Source organism: Onychostoma macrolepis, unplaced genomic scaffold (genome assembly GCF_012432095.1).
Source record: "Onychostoma macrolepis isolate SWU-2019 unplaced genomic scaffold, ASM1243209v1 Scaffold68, whole genome shotgun sequence".
Taxonomy (NCBI): Eukaryota; Metazoa; Chordata; class Actinopteri; order Cypriniformes; family Cyprinidae; genus Onychostoma; species Onychostoma macrolepis.
In genome coordinates, this window is record NW_026704889.1 from 1 (window position 1) to 18,069 (window position 18,069).

General features: G+C 37.3%; 2 protein-coding genes across 2 annotated transcripts; one reads left to right on the plus strand and one right to left on the minus strand.

The window, feature by feature from the left end:
- Positions 1-1,723: 1,723 nt before the first annotated feature.
- Positions 1,724-3,213, minus strand: LOC131535692 (uncharacterized). Its single transcript, XM_058768277.1, has 2 exons — positions 2,500-3,213; positions 1,724-1,803 (listed from the first exon to the last, which is right to left on the minus strand). Exons 1-2 carry the CDS (start codon positions 2,813-2,815, stop codon positions 1,724-1,726), a joined length of 396 nt encoding a protein of 131 aa, XP_058624260.1. The 5' UTR covers positions 2,816-3,213.
- Positions 3,214-12,779: 9,566 nt separating this feature from the next.
- On the plus strand, positions 12,780-14,866 carry LOC131535693 (CD209 antigen-like protein C). Its single transcript, XM_058768278.1, has 5 exons — positions 12,780-12,843; positions 13,044-13,358; positions 13,544-13,671; positions 13,785-13,891; positions 13,989-14,866. Exons 1-5 carry the CDS (start codon positions 12,780-12,782, stop codon positions 14,173-14,175), a joined length of 801 nt encoding a protein of 266 aa, XP_058624261.1. The 3' UTR covers positions 14,176-14,866.
- Positions 14,867-18,069: the final 3,203 nt, after the last annotated feature.

Genomic DNA, 18,069 nt, shown 5'->3' on the forward strand with positions numbered 1-18,069 from the left:
AACTAAACCATAATGAGCTCTGGGGCAGTTTCTTTTTAATATAGAGAATGATTAACAAACCTTTTACAATCATATTGTAAATACAATTGTCAGGCTTATTGCTAATTCAATTTATGTTGTTGTAATGTAATTACACTTTCATTTGAATAATTTAATGTACCTCTTTCTTTTTGTCACACTCATGGTGCGTTCACACCAGACTTGAATGAAGCGTTAAGCGCGAGTGATTTACATGTTAAGTCAATGCAAGGACGCAAATAGACATCCTGTGGCGCGAATTGAGCGTTTCGGGCGAATCGCTCAAGTTGAAAAATTTGAACTTTGGTGAATATTCGCACCACGTTAACCAATCAGGAGCTTGCTCTAGTAGTGACGTGATTACAACGTAGCGAGGGAGGCAGAAATCCGAAAGAACAATGGAGGACAAAATCATCGTCACTGTATGTGGATATCCGGAGCTGTACGATACATCTTTGTACTTTTACAGAAACAGGAATAAAAAGGATCTTGCTTGGAAGAAAGTTAGTGAGGAGGTTGGACAATCTGTTAAGTTGTAAAAAACGCTCTTTACTCAATTTGAGCTATATATATATATATATATATATATATATATATATACATATTGAGTTGATGTGTTTATTCAGATGAAGTGTGCAGAAAGAAGTGGAAGAGTCAACAAAATCCATGTCAGCCATTTCGCAACGAGACTGGAGCCGCCTGGCAGAAGCCCCTCCCTGACATGAATTCGCGTCTGTTGTGAAGTGAATTTCATGCGCAAATGAAGCGAGTAAACTCAAAATGTTCAAGCGTCCAACTACGCGTGAATAGCGTGATTTATTCGCGCAAGTCACGTCTGGTGTGAACGCACAGTAACATATTCCCTTGCTGTCAGCCAGTTAACAGTCTTACCTGTACCTGTCTGATTTGGCTGATGCTCAGTGGGCTCTTCCTCACTCTCTGAGCCTGCTTTTGCCTCATCTTCAATGAAAGTATAAGTATTACACATTTAATTTAATATTATACATCATAAATCTATATTATATAGCCTACTAATAAACAACTCACTTAGAACATATTTTAACTATTTAAAGGCATACTATTAATATGGTTTTAATAAAATGTTTTAAATATGTGTTATGTAGATTACTAGTATCAACTAAGACAAGTGATTATAATGGGAAATATGATGATTTACCTGTTGGTTTGCTGGATCTTTGAATCTATGTTTGTAATGTTTAGCAGCCTCCTTCGCGCTTTCTCTCCGTCTCTGTCTTATTTGTTTTGTGAAGGCTTTTTTATTAATTTTTTTGTCTACAAAGTGTGCCAACAACAGCAAACTTGTTTTTTTTTATCTATATTAGATCCCATCGTGTACAATAATTTGATTTGAAATTGTAATTCTAAGAATGTGGATATTTTGTTAGCATTTTTAGAAGACCGAGAGCAAATCATTACCGACAGAAATACAAAAACAAACTAGTCTACCAAATTACTAATTCAGCGGATCAACCACTTGACTGTAATGTGAAATGTAATGCATCTACCTGTCAATGCAACAACCTTCGAACTGTTGTCTCCAGTCCTCTCTCCAGAGAGCTGGCACATTGTGAGTGATGCTGCGAGCGGGCGAGAAAACCCGGAGAGGATCAGCAGAATCAGTCGATCTTTAGCGAGCGGTGACAGAACGCTTTGAGCTGGGGTAATGGGTTGGTGAGAGGGCAGCTCAGCCGATCTGGGCAGAGGGACAGTGGCCACCAGGCCACCCGTTGTACGGCCCTGGCCTAGATAGGCTATTTCTCACATCTGTAAGTATAAGACAAGTACACTGGTTTTGGCTCATTTTTGTGACGCACTCCACAGTTGAAGGAAGCGCACCCTGTTTTTGTTTTCTTCATTTTACAAAATCACAATGATTTGTTGATATTATGAGCGTACACAAATGCTTAATTGCATACACTAATTGCTTCCACAGTCCGCACAAACACTTGGATATGCCTAATAACACATATTTATCTACATTAACGTCATGTAAGGTGCTACTACTTGCGTTTAAATTTTAAATGATAAGCCATATTTGAGGTCAATGAATGATAGGTTTGGATAGATGTAGCCTCTAATTACCACAAAGACCAGCCCTTTACAATCCGTCACGGACGCAGACAGTTTCTTTCTATTTTCCTTTATTCTTTGTATTCTAGCAGCTAACCTAATAATAACATTTTGGTCAACTAATGGTTCTAAAGACACCACAGACAGCCGCAAACTTATAACTGTTAATTCATTTATTTTCAGGCAAATTAATCAAATCAAATTAATATATCCTGAGATATTTCAGATATTTCTGTGTGTGCCATATCAGCATCAAAACTCAAAACTTCAAAAACAAGGAGTTTTTGAAACAATGAAAAAACTAAAAAATTATACAATGTATAAAAACAAAGCAAATCAAAGAATAATGAAAAAAAAGGTTATTCTTTTTTAAAGTGATTTGGCAAACACCTCCATTAAACTGAGGAACCTCTCCTCTCTTGCTGCAGCCTCTCTCCACATCCCTCATTTCCTGTCTCCTCTGCGTTCTCTCCCTGTACTCTTCCTCTCTCTGCCTGGCTTCTTCCTCTCTCTTTTTAGTCTCTTCATATTGTCTTGTGTCTCTCTCTTCCACCTCTCTTGCTCTTCTTTCCTCTCTCTGTTGGGCTTCTTCCTCTCTTCTTGCCTCTCTTTCTTCCATCTCCTTGAGATATGTCAAATGTTCCCCTTCTTCTCTTCCTTGGTGCAGATGGGCCAGCAACAGAGAATGAGGAATGATCAGCAACATCCTTGCTGCCAGACTGTATGAGCAGTGGTGGGGTGATGGATGGCTTAGAGCCTAATACAGCATCCATCACCCCATACCACTTCCAGGATGCTGCTGTCAGTTCCCCATCCTCTGTGCTGACCCCTGACTGTGGACACTTAAGATCCTGTAACAAGAAAACAAGCAAAATAAATATATGAACAGTATTAAAACAAAGATAAAAAATAAGTACAAAAAAACTTACTTTGTACTTCTGCTTGAGGTTTTCCCATTTCTTTTTGACCCAAGCAGCAGACACTTTGCCCTGAAGATTTCTTTGCTCTATAAAAGTTCTTAAACACACACAAAAGCAATTAATAACACCATAGATTGTGGCTGCACAATATTGGAAAGAAACTGACATCGCAATACTTTATTTATTTTTCTGCTATATGTATCACTATATATATATATATATATATATATATATATATATAAAGGGTTGATTTTTTATCAATTTGCATTGTATACTGAACAAAATTATAAATGCAACATTTTTGTTTTTGCCCCCATTTTTCATGAGCTGAACTCAAAGATCTAAGACTTTTTCTATGTACACAAAAGGCCTATTTCTCTCAAATATTGTTCACAAATTTGTCTAAATCTGTTTTAGTGAGCACTTCTCCTTTGCCGAGATACTCCATCCACCTCACAGGTGTGGCATATCAAGATGCTGATTAGACAGTTTGCTTTAAAACGAATGGAGTTAGATATGAGTGCAAAGTCTGCAGCCGTTGCCTTTAATGAATTTGATGTCAGTCGAAACCGGAGGATGGTTCCTCCTTTCTGTGAGAAGGACGTTGAAATTTTTTTTGCCATTTTGAGAGGGTTGCTGTTTCTTTGAAGTGGCCTGAGAATGTTTGGTCACTGTTGCTACAATGTGTGATTACTGGTAAAGCGCAAGAAGTATATGCGGCATTGCCCATAGAGGAGTCTGCAGATTACAAAGTGGTCAAAACTGCTATATTAAAAGCTTATGAATTAGTCCCGGAGGCTTATAGACAGCGTTTCAGACATTATTCAAAGCTTTCCGTTCAGACTTATGTTGAGTTCGCGTGTGAGAAAGAAATATTGTTTGATCGCTGGTGTGCGTCTCAAAAAGCACAAATTTGTTCTAGCACAGAACAAATGAGGCAGTTGATTCTAGTTGAAGAGTTCAAAAATTGTTTACCTGCTGCTCTGTCCACTTATATAAGTGCACAGAAGGCAGATACCCTTCATAAAGCTGCTATTTTAGCTGACGACTTTATTTTAACTCATAAGGTCACGCTCAAAGAGAAATCGTGGGATAGAGCTCCTGCTGCTTTACCTGTTTCGCTTTTCAAAACTATCAGCAGTAAGCCTATTGTTACGGCTGCTGATCAGGTTTGTTTTATTGTAAGGCTCCTGGTCATTTAATTGCAAATTGTCCCGTTCTTAAGAAGAAGTCTAGCCAAAATTTGTGGGACTGATTTCGGAAATTTTCAGTCTGATTTTGCCGATAATGCTTGTGACACTGTAGTTCATTCTTATAAGTCCAGTTATGGACCTTTCCTGCAAAATGGAACTGTGTCTGTTCCTGGCCTGAAGGAACCTGTACCTGTTCGCATGCTTCGGGACACTGGTGCTGCTTTATCGTTCCTTTTGGATGGGATACTGCCATTTTCTGATGAGACCGCTACTGGCAGTGTTGCTTTGGTTCGAGATTTTGAGATGGGAGTTATGGAGGTTCCGTTACACAGAATTCATTTGAAGTCTGAGTTGGTTACGGGGGATGTAGTTGTGGGTGTTCGTCCATCTCTTCCAATTCCTGATGTAACTTTCATCTTGGGGAATGATTTAGCTGGAGGTAATGTGTGAGTTGTTCTGATGTGCCACCTGAAGTTGTGTCTGTGCCATTTGTTTCTACTGTGGATGAGTGTGCTTTGTGTGTTGTTTGTTTTCTCGGCGTGTGCGCTTACTCGCTTTATGGCTAGATCTGCTGATATTTGTAAGTCAGATGAGGTGGATTTGTGCGAGACGTTCATGGCAAATCATAAATTGATTGAATTGTCTTCTGTTGTTCCGCAGGAAAAAGCAGATTTGATCTCCGTGAGCGAAAGAGAGGCTGTTTCTAAAGATGGTGCTGACTTGACTTTGTCACCTGCTAAATTAATTGCTGCTCAAAAGGTCAGATTCTACGCTTGCTCCGTTGTTTGAGTTAATTCATTCAGGACAGGGGAAGGTGGGAGATTTACAGGAATACTTTCTCAAAGATGCTATTTTGATGAGAAAGTGGACATCTCCCAATTCTCCTGATGACTGGAATATGGTTAGTCAGATCGTAATTCCAGAAGTCCACCGAGAGATGATTTTGAATGTGGCACATAATGGTCCTGCTGGTCACTTAGGTGTTGTGAAAACATATGATCAGATTTTGCGAAGTTTCTATTGGCCTGGTCTCAAGAGAGATGTTTCCCGTTATTGTCAAACCTGTCATGTTTGCCAGATGGTTGGAAAGCCGAACCAAATTATTCAGCCTGCTCCACTTTATCCGATTCTGATGGTGTCTGAACCATTTGAGCACATAATGGTTGACTGTGTCGGCCCCCTTCCGCGTTCCAAGTCTGGCCATAAATACCTGTTGACACTAATGTGCGCGGCAATGCGCTTTCCCGAGGCCATCCCTTTATGTACTATTACTGCAAGAACGATCTCTAAAGCACTTGTTAAGTTTTTCACATTGTTCGGTTTGCCAAAAGTGATTCAAACTGACTGGGGAACGAATTTTACATCTCGTGACGCCGAAAGTGCTTAAACTTCTCCGTATTCAGCATAATGTCTCTGCTGCTTATCATCCCGAGAGTCAGGGTGCGTTGGAGAGATTTCACCAGACCCTGAAGTCTATGCTTCGTGCTTATTGTTTTGAACTTGAACGAGACTGGGAAGAGGGAGTCCCGTGGTTACTTTTTGCTTCACGTGAAGTGGTACAAGAATCGCCGGTTTCAGTCCTGCTGAATTATTTTTGGCCACACTCCGTGCTAAAAGAGAAGTGGCTATGCGATTCAAAATGTGGTATCCTCCCCGAGTATGTCACAAAGTTCCGTACTCGCCTTTATCGCGCCCGTGAGTTAGCCAAACAAAATCTCGAGAAGACCCAAAACAAAATGAAGACTTGGTTTGATAAAAAAGCTAGAGAACGGATTTTTAGCCCTGGTGATAAAGTTTTGGTGCTGTTACCTGTGCCAGGGGGTTCGCTGCAAGCTCATTATAGTGGTCCTTATGTGGTTGAAAAGAAACTGTCAGATCGTGATTATGTGATTCACACTCCAGATCGGCGTCAAAGTTCCCGAGTTTGTCATGTTAACATGATAAAGGCTTATCATGACCGGAAAATGGGCGTTCAAAAATCTAACTGTGTTCCTTTTGTGATCGATCCAGGTGAGGTGTCTGCGGTTGGGATGACTGTTCAAGAACAGCTTGGATGAAGAAGTGAGCCTTTCAAGGTGTACGGTTGAAGGCAGATTAAAAAATTCTGAGATGCTATTAACTTTGTCCAGTCAGTTGCCGCATTTGTCTCCAGTGGAGAAAGCTGATATTTTGGAATTGGTAAGTCACTTTCCGACTTTGTTCAGTGACACTCCTGGCCAAACATCAGTTATCGTGCACGATATTGATGTGGGGGTCCTTTCAACCTATTAAGCAACACCCATATCGTGTCAATCCGTTGAAGAGAGCTCTTTTGCAGAATGAGGTGCAGTACATGTTAGAAAATCACATCGCTGAATCTAGCTCCAGCCCTTGGAGTTCGCCATGTTTGCTTGTCAGCAAATCCGATGGTACTTATCGGTTTTGTACTGATTATCGGCGAGTAAATGCTATTACGAAAACTGATTGTTTTCCGTTGCCGAGAGTGGATGACTGTGTGGATCGTGTGGGATCTGCGGTAAACGTTTCGAAACTCGACTTATTAAAAGGGTACTGGTAGGTTCCTTTGTCAGAACGTACTAAGGAAATTTCAGCTTTTGTGACTCCGGATGCGTTCCTTAAATATGCTAGTGATGCGGGGGTGGGAGCTGTCCTTCAGCAGGTGGGGGCTGATGATGTAGAACATCCTGTATGTTATTTTTCGAAGAAGTTTTCCTCTGCACAGCAGAATTACTCTACTATTGAAAAGGAGGCTCTTGCTTTAGTCTCCGCAATTCAACATTTTGAGTTATATGTAGCTTGTTCGCATCCCCTTATCGTATATTGCGATCATAATCCTCTTATTTTTTTTAATTTGATGCGCAATTGTAATCAGCGTCTTATGTGCTGGAGCTTGTATTTGCAGCCGTACAACCTCAAGATCAGGCATATTCAAGGTAAAGACAATGTGGCTGATGCCCTATCCCGGATGGGGTAGGGGCATAGGAGTGTGTTTAAGAAAAATAATAATAATAATAATAATAAGAAAAAATCTTTGCATGCTTTTGGGAAAGGTGTCTTTTAATAGATGCTTGTTCCTCTTATGGTGACCGTTCACTTTTTGGGGATGAAGGTGTTACATGTGCATGTATTTGTTATTGTTTGTCTGCCCGCTAGGGGTTGGAAACTTGTTACCTATGTTTGTGATTGAGCAGATTACCTACAGCGGTGGACCATCAGCGTGTTGAAAAGAAGCCACGCAGCTGCATTTGGGGCGGAATTTGAGTGGCCGTCAGACGTGGAGATGTGTTCTCCTTTCTACTTTTGCTCTCCTGACTAGTTCCTCCCATTCGTGGTTCCTATTTTTGTATTATTTTAAATAAATCTCCCTATGAATCGAGCCTTGTTGTGTTGTCCCTCATTATGTTATAGCCTTGGTTGTAACATAATTGTTACATGTGCATGTAACAAGCAATTAATAACACCATAGACTGTGGCTGCACAATATTGGAAAGAAACTGACATTGCAATACTTTATTTATTTTTCTGCTATATGTATCACAATATATATATATATATATATATATATATAAAGGGTTGATTTTTTTTTATCAATCTGCATTGTACACTGAACAAAATTATAAATGCAACACTTTTGTTTTTGCCCCCATTTTTCTTGAGCTGAACTCAAAGATCTAAGACTTTTCTATGTACACAAAAGGCCTATTTATCTCAAATATTGTTCACAAACTTGTCTAAATCTGTTTTAGTGAGCACTTCTCCTTTGCCAAGATACTCCATCCACCTCACAGGTGTGGCATATCAAGATGCTGATTAGACAGCATGATTATTGCACAGGTGTGCCTTAGGCTGGCCACAATAAAAGGCCACTCTAAAATGTGCAGTTTTACAGGGGTGTCCGAAAACCAGTCAGTATCTGGTGTGACCACCATTTGCCTCACGCAGTGCAATACATCTTCTTCGCATAGAGTTGATCAGGTTGTTGATTGTGGCCTGTGGAATGTTGGTCCACCTCTTCATTATCATGCTGCAACATGAGGTGATGGTTGTGGATGAATGGCACAACAATGGGCCTCAGGATCTCGCCACGGTCTCTGTGCATTCAAAATGCCATCAATAAAATGCACCTGTGTTCGTTTTCCATAACATATGCCTGCCCATACCATAACCCCACCGCCACCACATCAGCAAACCGCTCACCCACACGACGCCATACACGCTTTCTGCCATCTGCCCTGTACAGATGAAAACTGGGATTCATCCGTGAAAGAACACCTCTCCAAAGTGCCGGACGCCATCAAATGTGAGCATTTGCCCACTCAGGTCGGTTACGATGACGAACTGCAGTCAGGTCGAGACCCCGATGAGGAAGACGAGCATGCAGATGAGCTTCCCTGAGATGGTTTCTGACAGTTTGTTTAGAAATTCTTTGGTTGTGCAAACTGATTGTTGCAGCAGCTGTCCGGGTGGCTGGTCTCAGATGATCTTGGAGGTGAAGATGCTGGATGTGGAGGTCCTGGGCTGGTGTAGTTACATGTGGTCTGTGGTTGTGAGGCTGGTTGGATGTACTGCCAAATTCTCTGAAATGCCTTTGGAGACAGCTTATGGTAGCGAAATGAACATTCAATTCATGGGCAACAGCTCTCTCAAAATGCTCCCTCAAAATTCGCGACATCTGTGGCATTGTGCTGTGTGATAAAACTGCACATTTTAGAGTGGCCTTTTATTGTGGCCAGCCTAAGGCAAACCTGTGCAATAATCATGCTATCTAATCAGCAGCTTGATATGTCACACCTGTGAGGTGGATGGATTAAGTGCTCACTAACACAGATTTAGACAGATTTGTGAACAATATTTGAGAAATAGGCCTTTTGTGTACATAGAAAAATGGGGGCAAAATCAAAAGTGTTGTGTTTATAATTTTGTTCAGTGTATATATTATGAAAATCTTGTCAATTATTTCTCCCATTATTACACTTACCAAAAACACATTAATATGCAAATTAGATTTAGTTTATAGATACATTGTATATAATGAGAAAACCTGTTTATGACCATTTTACACACATTTTGCATAAAGAAAAAGGTATATCGAATCATTCTGTTATGACATAGTTGAGAATAATCTTTATACACATTTTGGTAAAAAAGAAAAGAAAAAAATCAAACTAAAATGTATTGGTGATTTAAAATATCAATTGTTTTTGCCTATGCATGTGCATTCATGTCTTTTATTTTTTTAAGAAATTGAGTCCCGATGTCCTCTACCAAGGACATAGCTTAACTTATGAATGAGCATAAGCATTTGAATTTTTTACATTATTCTAAATGCTCTAAACAATTTAAAGACATGAAAAACTAATTTTTTCCTAAAACTTTTTTCTCGGGTCTTAAGAGGTTAATATTATCTGTATGAAACATCTCATTCTGCTGCTTGATATTGCAAACTGATATTTCTTACCATATTATTTTAATGTACTGATGTAATTATAAACAACCTGCACAATTTTGACCATTTACTGCATTTCACAATTATTATTTTATTCTATATTGAACATTCACAGAAAATAGCTAATGCCCACATTGAGAAAATAAGGTGGATAGAGCAGACTTTTTAAAGCATTATGGAGTTTGGTTGTGATTTCAGTAACATTTAGTGTATACAATATATATATATACATATTAGCAGTTAAATGAGAGATGTTCAGAGGAAATGTGTCCATTGTTTATACTATAAATGTGTAATTGTTTAATTTGCTCAGGATTTTGTTAAAAAAAATGTCTGGATTGGTGTGATGTGGAGGGCAGATGGAAATGGGTTGATGGCAGTTTTAGATGTCAGGTGTGTTTAATTAGGCAGACATACAAAATGTGCAAAATAGGACTCCAGAAGTGTGTTTCATTCGACCAGAAATACCTGAGTGAGATTCCAGTCTTCAGTTATTATTTGTACATTATTCAGTTATACATCACTCCAGTGCTTAAAAGAAGTTTGAATAAAATAAAGTTGTTAAAAAGAAGGCTGTGGAATTATTATTAATTCATCCCAGGTTTGGTTTGTAAGCATTTTTCAAAGGTATAAAGTATGTGAGACGTGATAGTTGCATTGCAAACATCATGATTAAACACATCTCATCTTAAAAACCATTACATTTGCAATTACAGAACTCTAAATGAAGTGCCTACTGGAAATATAACAGACCTTGGCCTATGTACTGTAACGATTGTACACTGACGATTTTGTCATATTACATACTGTGATACCATACTACAATATAATGGAGTGCAAAAAGTGTCTGTATTTACATATTTACTAAATAATAGTAACACATACTTTCATAATTTGCACTTACTGTACAGTAAATAGTAACTAATGTTTACAGCTAGTCTTTAAAACTGTGGTTTTACAAAGAAATTCACATGTAGAAACATTTTCAATTTATATACAAAGCTAAATGTTGGCATGGCAGTAATAAAATAATCAGCCTGACTAGATGACAAAAACAACAAAACAAACAAAAACGGAAGAAGAAAAGAATGGAGAAGGGAACACTATAGTTCTCCTTGGTTTTGGTTAAAATATAACAATCACCTCAGAAGCCTGTCATAACAGGAAACCCTGAGACAACCTGTAACCTATTCCATGTCATATATATACTAGCATACACATCAGATTATATTTCACAATTCAATTTCAAAAGACTTTTTACAATTTACTTTCATACAACACCAAAACATGCCAGACATTCAGTTACTTAATCATAAGGGAACAAATTATGTATAAATGTTTTCACACATGATTGAGTGTACTGTAGGTATCAGTAAATGGCATTTAATAGGCAGTGTTTCCAAAATTAAACACATGAGCTGTTAGTTTTGAAAGATGTGTCTAATGTAAAGAACTGTGTTTAGTGTTTTCACTGAGTGTGTCTCAAGTACAATTTGCAGTGTGAAAGCAATTTTAAAACACTACGTGTAACGTGTAACTTATATGCGATGACTTGACAATTAACCATAGCAACAGTAGGACGCTCAAATGATTTTTACAAATATATTATAAAAAGTGATGATGGTTAGCTAACTGGATGCTAAAGTAGCCTACATTTTAGTTTAATGAACCTCAACAGATTTAGCCCAAATTTATGAACACAAGATCCTTTCAAGACTAAACCCTCTTAAAAATCACTGAATATTTGGTACAGTGTTGGAAGAGCTACTGATCTATCAACCATTAAAAACAAAAACAAAACAAGATCAGCTGTCTTTTCAAAACATTTCAAAAGCTGTAAATGTTCCAAACACCAGCCAGCATCAAAAGGATCAAGCCCCTGAAGACTTTATACATATACTAAGTGAATCTGTGATAATAAATGCAATCAAACCTCATTTGCATGAACACAATACACATTGTTGAAACATATTTATAGTGATGTCCCGCAGCAATTTAAAGTTCCTTTATGCATAAATAACATTTGACATTTCCATGAAACGATTCTTTTATGCATGATTACATGGCTACACAGACACAGATGAGGAACACAGTTCACTTCAGAAACTAGTGTTAGTTTGGTGGCATCTTAACAACACCAAAACTGTCAGAAAGTGAATGAAGATATAGAAAAATGTACAGAGAACATAGTAAAAATATCAATGATATCTATGAAAATGACTTTGTTACAAAGGGTAAATTTGGAAGAAAGACCACGGACAGTAACGCAACAAGAATCCAGTCATCTGAACTCAAAGGTACTGAGATTGAGAATGCATTTCATCACACAACATAATAGCACAGATTTTGATAAAGCAGTTCATATCCATGAATGAGTATCTGACTAAAGAGAGCAGCTAAAACTGGAGAATTGTTTTGGTAAAGTGTGTCTGTTTCTTTGATCTTTTAGTAGTTTCTACATAACAGGAATATAATCTGATTAGTTTTCATAGATATTTGTACATTAAGTGTAATTCTAGTGTATATATGGACCACATGAAAAACATCAACAAAATAAACTCAAATGTTAAATCTGTTTGCAATGTAAATAATGCATAAATGTTTCATATTTTTAGGTTCATTAAAGAAATTTATGGAATTTATAGATGATTTAAGGTGTTTAGGTATAATACTTATGTATATTACTTATCCCTATGAAGTACTTTGTCAGCCTTATGTCTTACATAACAACTCAGCTTTTAATAATGACACGGCTTACAGAAGGAAAGGAATCCTAATATTTTTTACCTTCCAGAAATGTCAGTTTTGGAAAATCTGACCATAACATTTTGAATAATCAAATAGTGGCAAGTTTCTGGCATAATCATTAAACTTCTGACAGAACTCTTCTGAGGTGAGCTGAATTTCTGTACATAAAAAACAAAAACAAACATTTCCACACATCAGGATATAGTATAATAATGTCCAGCTCTGAAACGCTGCTAGTCTTAGTTGTTATGGTTATTAGTTAGTTGGTATCTAAAAATATATTAGCCTACATTTAGGTTATATTTTAGGACGCCTCGCCTTCACTGGAACTCTCTGAAATTCAATAAAGGTACGACTCAGAAAATGGACACAGGAGCAAGACAAAAGAAGACAGATGATCTCTATGAAAATGTTGATGCTATGAGAGGTAAAATCACAATGGAGATCAACGACCGAATACAACAAGAATCCAGCCATCTGAACACACAGGTACAGAATGTAATAATTAATTATTTTCCTCATGAAAATAGTAGCACAGGAACAAACCTTCAAAGAGACAAAGCAGTTATGAACCTGTGCTGTATTTAATGCTAGTGAAGGGACTAACAGCATGTCTGTGTTCTTTAGGAAGTGATTGTGTGAAGATCAGAAGCTCCAGATCAGCTGCAGTGTGTTTGGTTCTGCTGTGTGTTCTTCTGCTGACTGCAGTCATAGTACTGTGTGTCTTCTTCACTCAAGAGAGACAACAGCTCATATCCAAGAATGAAAACCTGATCACTGAGAGAGAGCAGCTAATACTCAAGAACACAAACCTGACCAATGAGAGAGAGCAGATAATATCCAAGATTGAAAATCTGACCAATGAGAGAGAGCAGTTGATACTCAAGAACACAAACCTGACCAATGAGAGAGACCAGCTGAGAAATGAACTTCAGATTTGTGGTAAAGTTTTATTGTCTATGTAGTTATTTGCTATACAGCGGACATTTTAAAAACCATGGAGTTGGATTGTGGTCTCTGTAACTTTCTGTGCACACAATATATGATTATTTTATCTGTTATAAGATACGGACAGATGAGTGTAAATGGGAATAAAAAGCTAACAGCTGAACTGGTTCTGTTAACAGTTGGGTGGACTTGCTATCAATCCAGTTTTTACTACAAGTCCAATGAGCAGAAGAACTGGACTGAGAGCAGGAGATACTGTACAGAGAGAGGAGCAGATCTGATCATCATAAACAACAGACAGGAACAAGTGAGTGAAAAGCAGTTTCATGTGTGTTTATAGTGTTTAGCAGCTAAATGAGAGATGATGAGATGAAGTGTGTCTATTCATGAAATAAATGTGCAACTGTTTCTTTTGCTCAGGATTTTGTTAAGAACATGTCTGGTGCTGCTATATTTTATATTGGTGTGACTGACAGTGATGTGGAGGGCACATGGAAATGGGTTGATGGCAGCACACTGGGCTCTAGGTGAGAAATCACTGAACTGATTATGTAATAAATGATTCTCACAGTCAGCATCATATCACACAGAAAGCAACACTGATCATCTAATGCTGATCTGTAGTTTCAGCTCCTGGGCGTCCTATGGACAAATAACAGAGCCAAATGGAGGAGGATCAGAGAACTGTGCTGTGACTGTGGCTAAACCTCCACCAGAGTGGACTAATTTAGTAGGGTGGAATGATGTTCCATGTAATAAAGCTTATCAATGGATCTGTGAGAAGAGGATTTCACAAATCAAACTGCCATAGAAACATCACACTCCTTTTTGACACAAGTTCAACAGTACAAAACTTGTAATAACTTCTCATCTAAAGCAGTATTTCTCAACCTTGTACCCAGCAAATGCCTACAACTGCACATTTTGAATATTTCCTTTGTCAGACACCCATTTCATGTGCTGGAGTTTCTTCTAATGAGCGGATGAGTTGAGTCAGGTGTGTTTCATTAGGGAGACAAACAAAATGTTCAAAATGGGACTCCAGAAGTGTGTTTAATTCAACCAGAAATGTCTTGCAAGTAAACATAACAGAGTATTCTGCCATATAAGAGAGATTCCAGTCTTCAGTTATTATTTGAACATTATTCAGTTATACAGCACCAATCATTGCAAGTCACTCCAGTAGTTAACCGTCTGGGGTCTGAGGGGGTTTTGGGGCCCTGGAGAAGTTTTGACACGTCCTGACATTTCTGCCTTTTTCAGTATCTTAAAAACATATTAATGTCTAAAGTCTGATTACACTGTAATCAGCACAAACTGGGCTACAATAATATGTGAGCTGCATGAAAGTACATGTTTGTGTTTTTGAGAAAACAACGTTTATGTGTGGTTAGTGAAAACTAAAAATTTTAAGTCACTGAATTAAGGCCATAAAACACATACAGAACATTTGTTCACAAGACTTTTGAGAACTGGATCTTGGTAGACTACAGTTTTTGCTACAAAATGATAGAACATATTTATAGAACATTAAAAAAACATCCTGGCGTTGTGAGACATTTAAATGCAATGAAATGACACATATTTTAAAATATGTGTTTCACTTGATTTCATACATCCCAACAAACACAGAACGTTCCCGTATGGTTCCCAGTTGGTTATTTTTTGGGGAACCAAATAAGAACGTTCTGGGAATGTTCCCTGTAGGTTATTTTTAGGTTTTATTTTTGTAACCTAAAGAGAACGTTCCCAGAATGTTCCTGTAGGTTTTTTTTTTTTAGGTTTTATTTTACAACCTAAAGAGAACGTTCCTGTAGTTTATTTTTAAGTTTTTAAGTTTTATTTTTATAGGCAAAACATTGGTTGTGAAAGGAGTGAAATTATTTCCTTCATGAAATTAATTCCTCATAAGGCCAAAGCTCAGGAACTCTCGCAGCACACATGACATGCAATAAAACAATAAATGTTCTAAACTGACAGGAAGATCTGGGAGAAAGACCATTTGCTCATCTGTCCCATGACCCATCCTTAGGCTCCCTCCTTCCCCTGGGCATGACATAGAAGTGTCAAGAGCTCAAGTTCCTATATTTTATATCATGTATTTACTGTATCTTCAGAATTCACAATCATAACCCTTTCATGTTTGGTATCATTTTAAAGGTCTCTGTGCAATTGGTAAATTGGTCTCAATTTCACATTAGTCACTTGTATTATGAGAAATATTGAAAACTTTTGTAGAATTGTGTTCTGCTGAGGAGGGGGTGTGTCCCCCTTTAGGGGTCTGCGGGAATGTTTATCCATCTTCATCCAGGAGCGACCCTGGAGCACTAGAACCAAAAACACCAAAAGGTATTTTATGTAAAAAGTGGCTTAATTGTGAAAATGACCATAAAAGGTAAAAATCTATTTAAACTTATTGGAAAAGATTCATTTCTATCACTGCTGTGAACTGACCACCACACAGAATATGAAGAATATCAAAATCAGCTAGACTACCAGCACAATAACACAAGATCAGGACAATAACGCAAGCAAAATATCGTCTAATTCTCGTTATCGATAAAATCCTAGAAAATATCGAGATATAATTTTTTGTCAATATTGCACACCCCTAGCTGCCAGCCGTTCTGCGCAATTGGCAGAGCTGAATGTAAAATTTAACACGGCATACACCATCCTAACCTCGCCAAAGAGGAGCTCTCTCTGTGTTTAACCAAACTCAGATTAATTTACGTGGTTTACGAAAGAAATCTGTCAGTGTTTCTTTTCTTTTTCTCTCTTCTTCAGCCCTTTGCATTTCCCGCAGTAGTTATAGCTCCCTGTCACCTGACAGCGGAAAGCAGTGACTGGGTAATATATTAACCAATCTGCATTAAAGTTAAGAATGTAAAGATGAAATCTGTTAATATATAATCTGTAGTTATGGTACTCATTAATTTTTGGTGGGTGCTCCTAAATTTTTGCTGGTGCTCCTAACTTTTTAAAGTTGGGAGCACCAGTGCTTCCAAGTAAAAAAGTTAATTCATTGTCATATTTTATGCACCCATTTTGGTCCCAATGGTAAAGAAAATCTGAGCCGAACTGGGCAGAGAGTGTAAATAGTTTGGCTCATCATTAGGCTATCCCATATGAGAAAGTGTGGGTGTACATGATAATATATAAAAAGTACATGATAATATATAAAAATGTACATAATAAATCAAATTTATTTAAAAAAAAAATTAATTAATTAATTAATTCAGCAACCAATAACATTGCATTACACTGTATTTTATAACGCACCCGCCTTTAAATCAAAGAGAAACATAAAACGTACTCAAAAATTATAATCAAGTGAAAGTTTTTCTGGCCAAAAACATACTTGAGAAAAATATATATTTTTAAAAAGTACACCTTGAAACTGTACCAGTATTAAAAAGGACAAGTACCCTTGCCATATATGAATGAATGAATGAATTATATAATGAAAAGGAGATTCTTGTTTCATCATGTTGAAACATCAATGCAAAGTGAAACTGCTTAAAAATAATATGAATAAAATATTTTGTCAGACAGGCAGGTTTGGTTAAAAACACAATGGCCATAGGTCAAAACATCTATCTTGACAACAACCATTCAAATGCAGCAAAGTGGATCACAAAAAAATACAGCCCTTAAAGGGATAACCCATCCTTTACAACAATGGTTCTCAATTCCAGTCCTGGGGCACCCTGCTCTGCTGTTTTAGGAGCAATAGCCATGTGGGCAGCACTGTGTCACAGCTCCAGACTTATTTGTTCATTAATGACATCATCAGCGACTAGTCGACTTCGAATCGACTTTCATCACATAAAGGTCAACTTTAAAAAATCAGAAGTCGTTCAACCCCTAGTAAATACATAAATCTGTTTCATATTAAGCATAGATTAATAATTTTAAAGAAATTAATTTTACTCGAGACAAAATATTATCCGGGTAATGTTTATATTTTTTTCGTTTTTCATAATGCTGCTATGAAAGTAGCTTGTCAATGAAAGTAGCGTATGCCAAGTCAGATGAATTTGGCATCTACAGCATTTACCTTATTTTCTAAGTTTTCATTTTCAGGTGTACTCCTGTACAGTGTATTCTTGAACCAGCCTATTGTATAACTTTTGTGAACTACCTTTGACTCTTGAGTAATGTAATATTTGTAGAACTCACAGCACAGATCCTAATAAATTCTTTGGCATAGCCACACTAATTATTTCATAGGCATTTTGTAATAACAGTTTGTAACATCAGCCAATCTGTTTACTTTACAGATGGAGCGTGGAGAGACAGGACATGGACCACAGTTTCCATAGTGCTAGTTTTTCAGCGCCCACACCCCACACACAAATGCATATAGAAGTTCTCAATGATTAAATGTTAATATGATAGTTTATATTTAGCTGTGAAGTTATAGTTTATTGTCATAAATATTAAACTAAATTTTTTTTACATGATATGCAATTTTCACCAGTCTGTTCAATGTGTTAGAGTTTTTTTAAAGTGATTATCTTTAATAATTCAGTACCTGTTGAAATGCACATGTAATTATATACTTGCTCGTATAGGTTGTGTTAATAAAATGATGTTGAAAGAGAATGTTATAACACTGCTAATCTTAAAATAACATTTTATTAAACTAAACATTGTAATGTTCCAAATAAATGTTTTAGGATGTTGTATTTTAATAAAATGT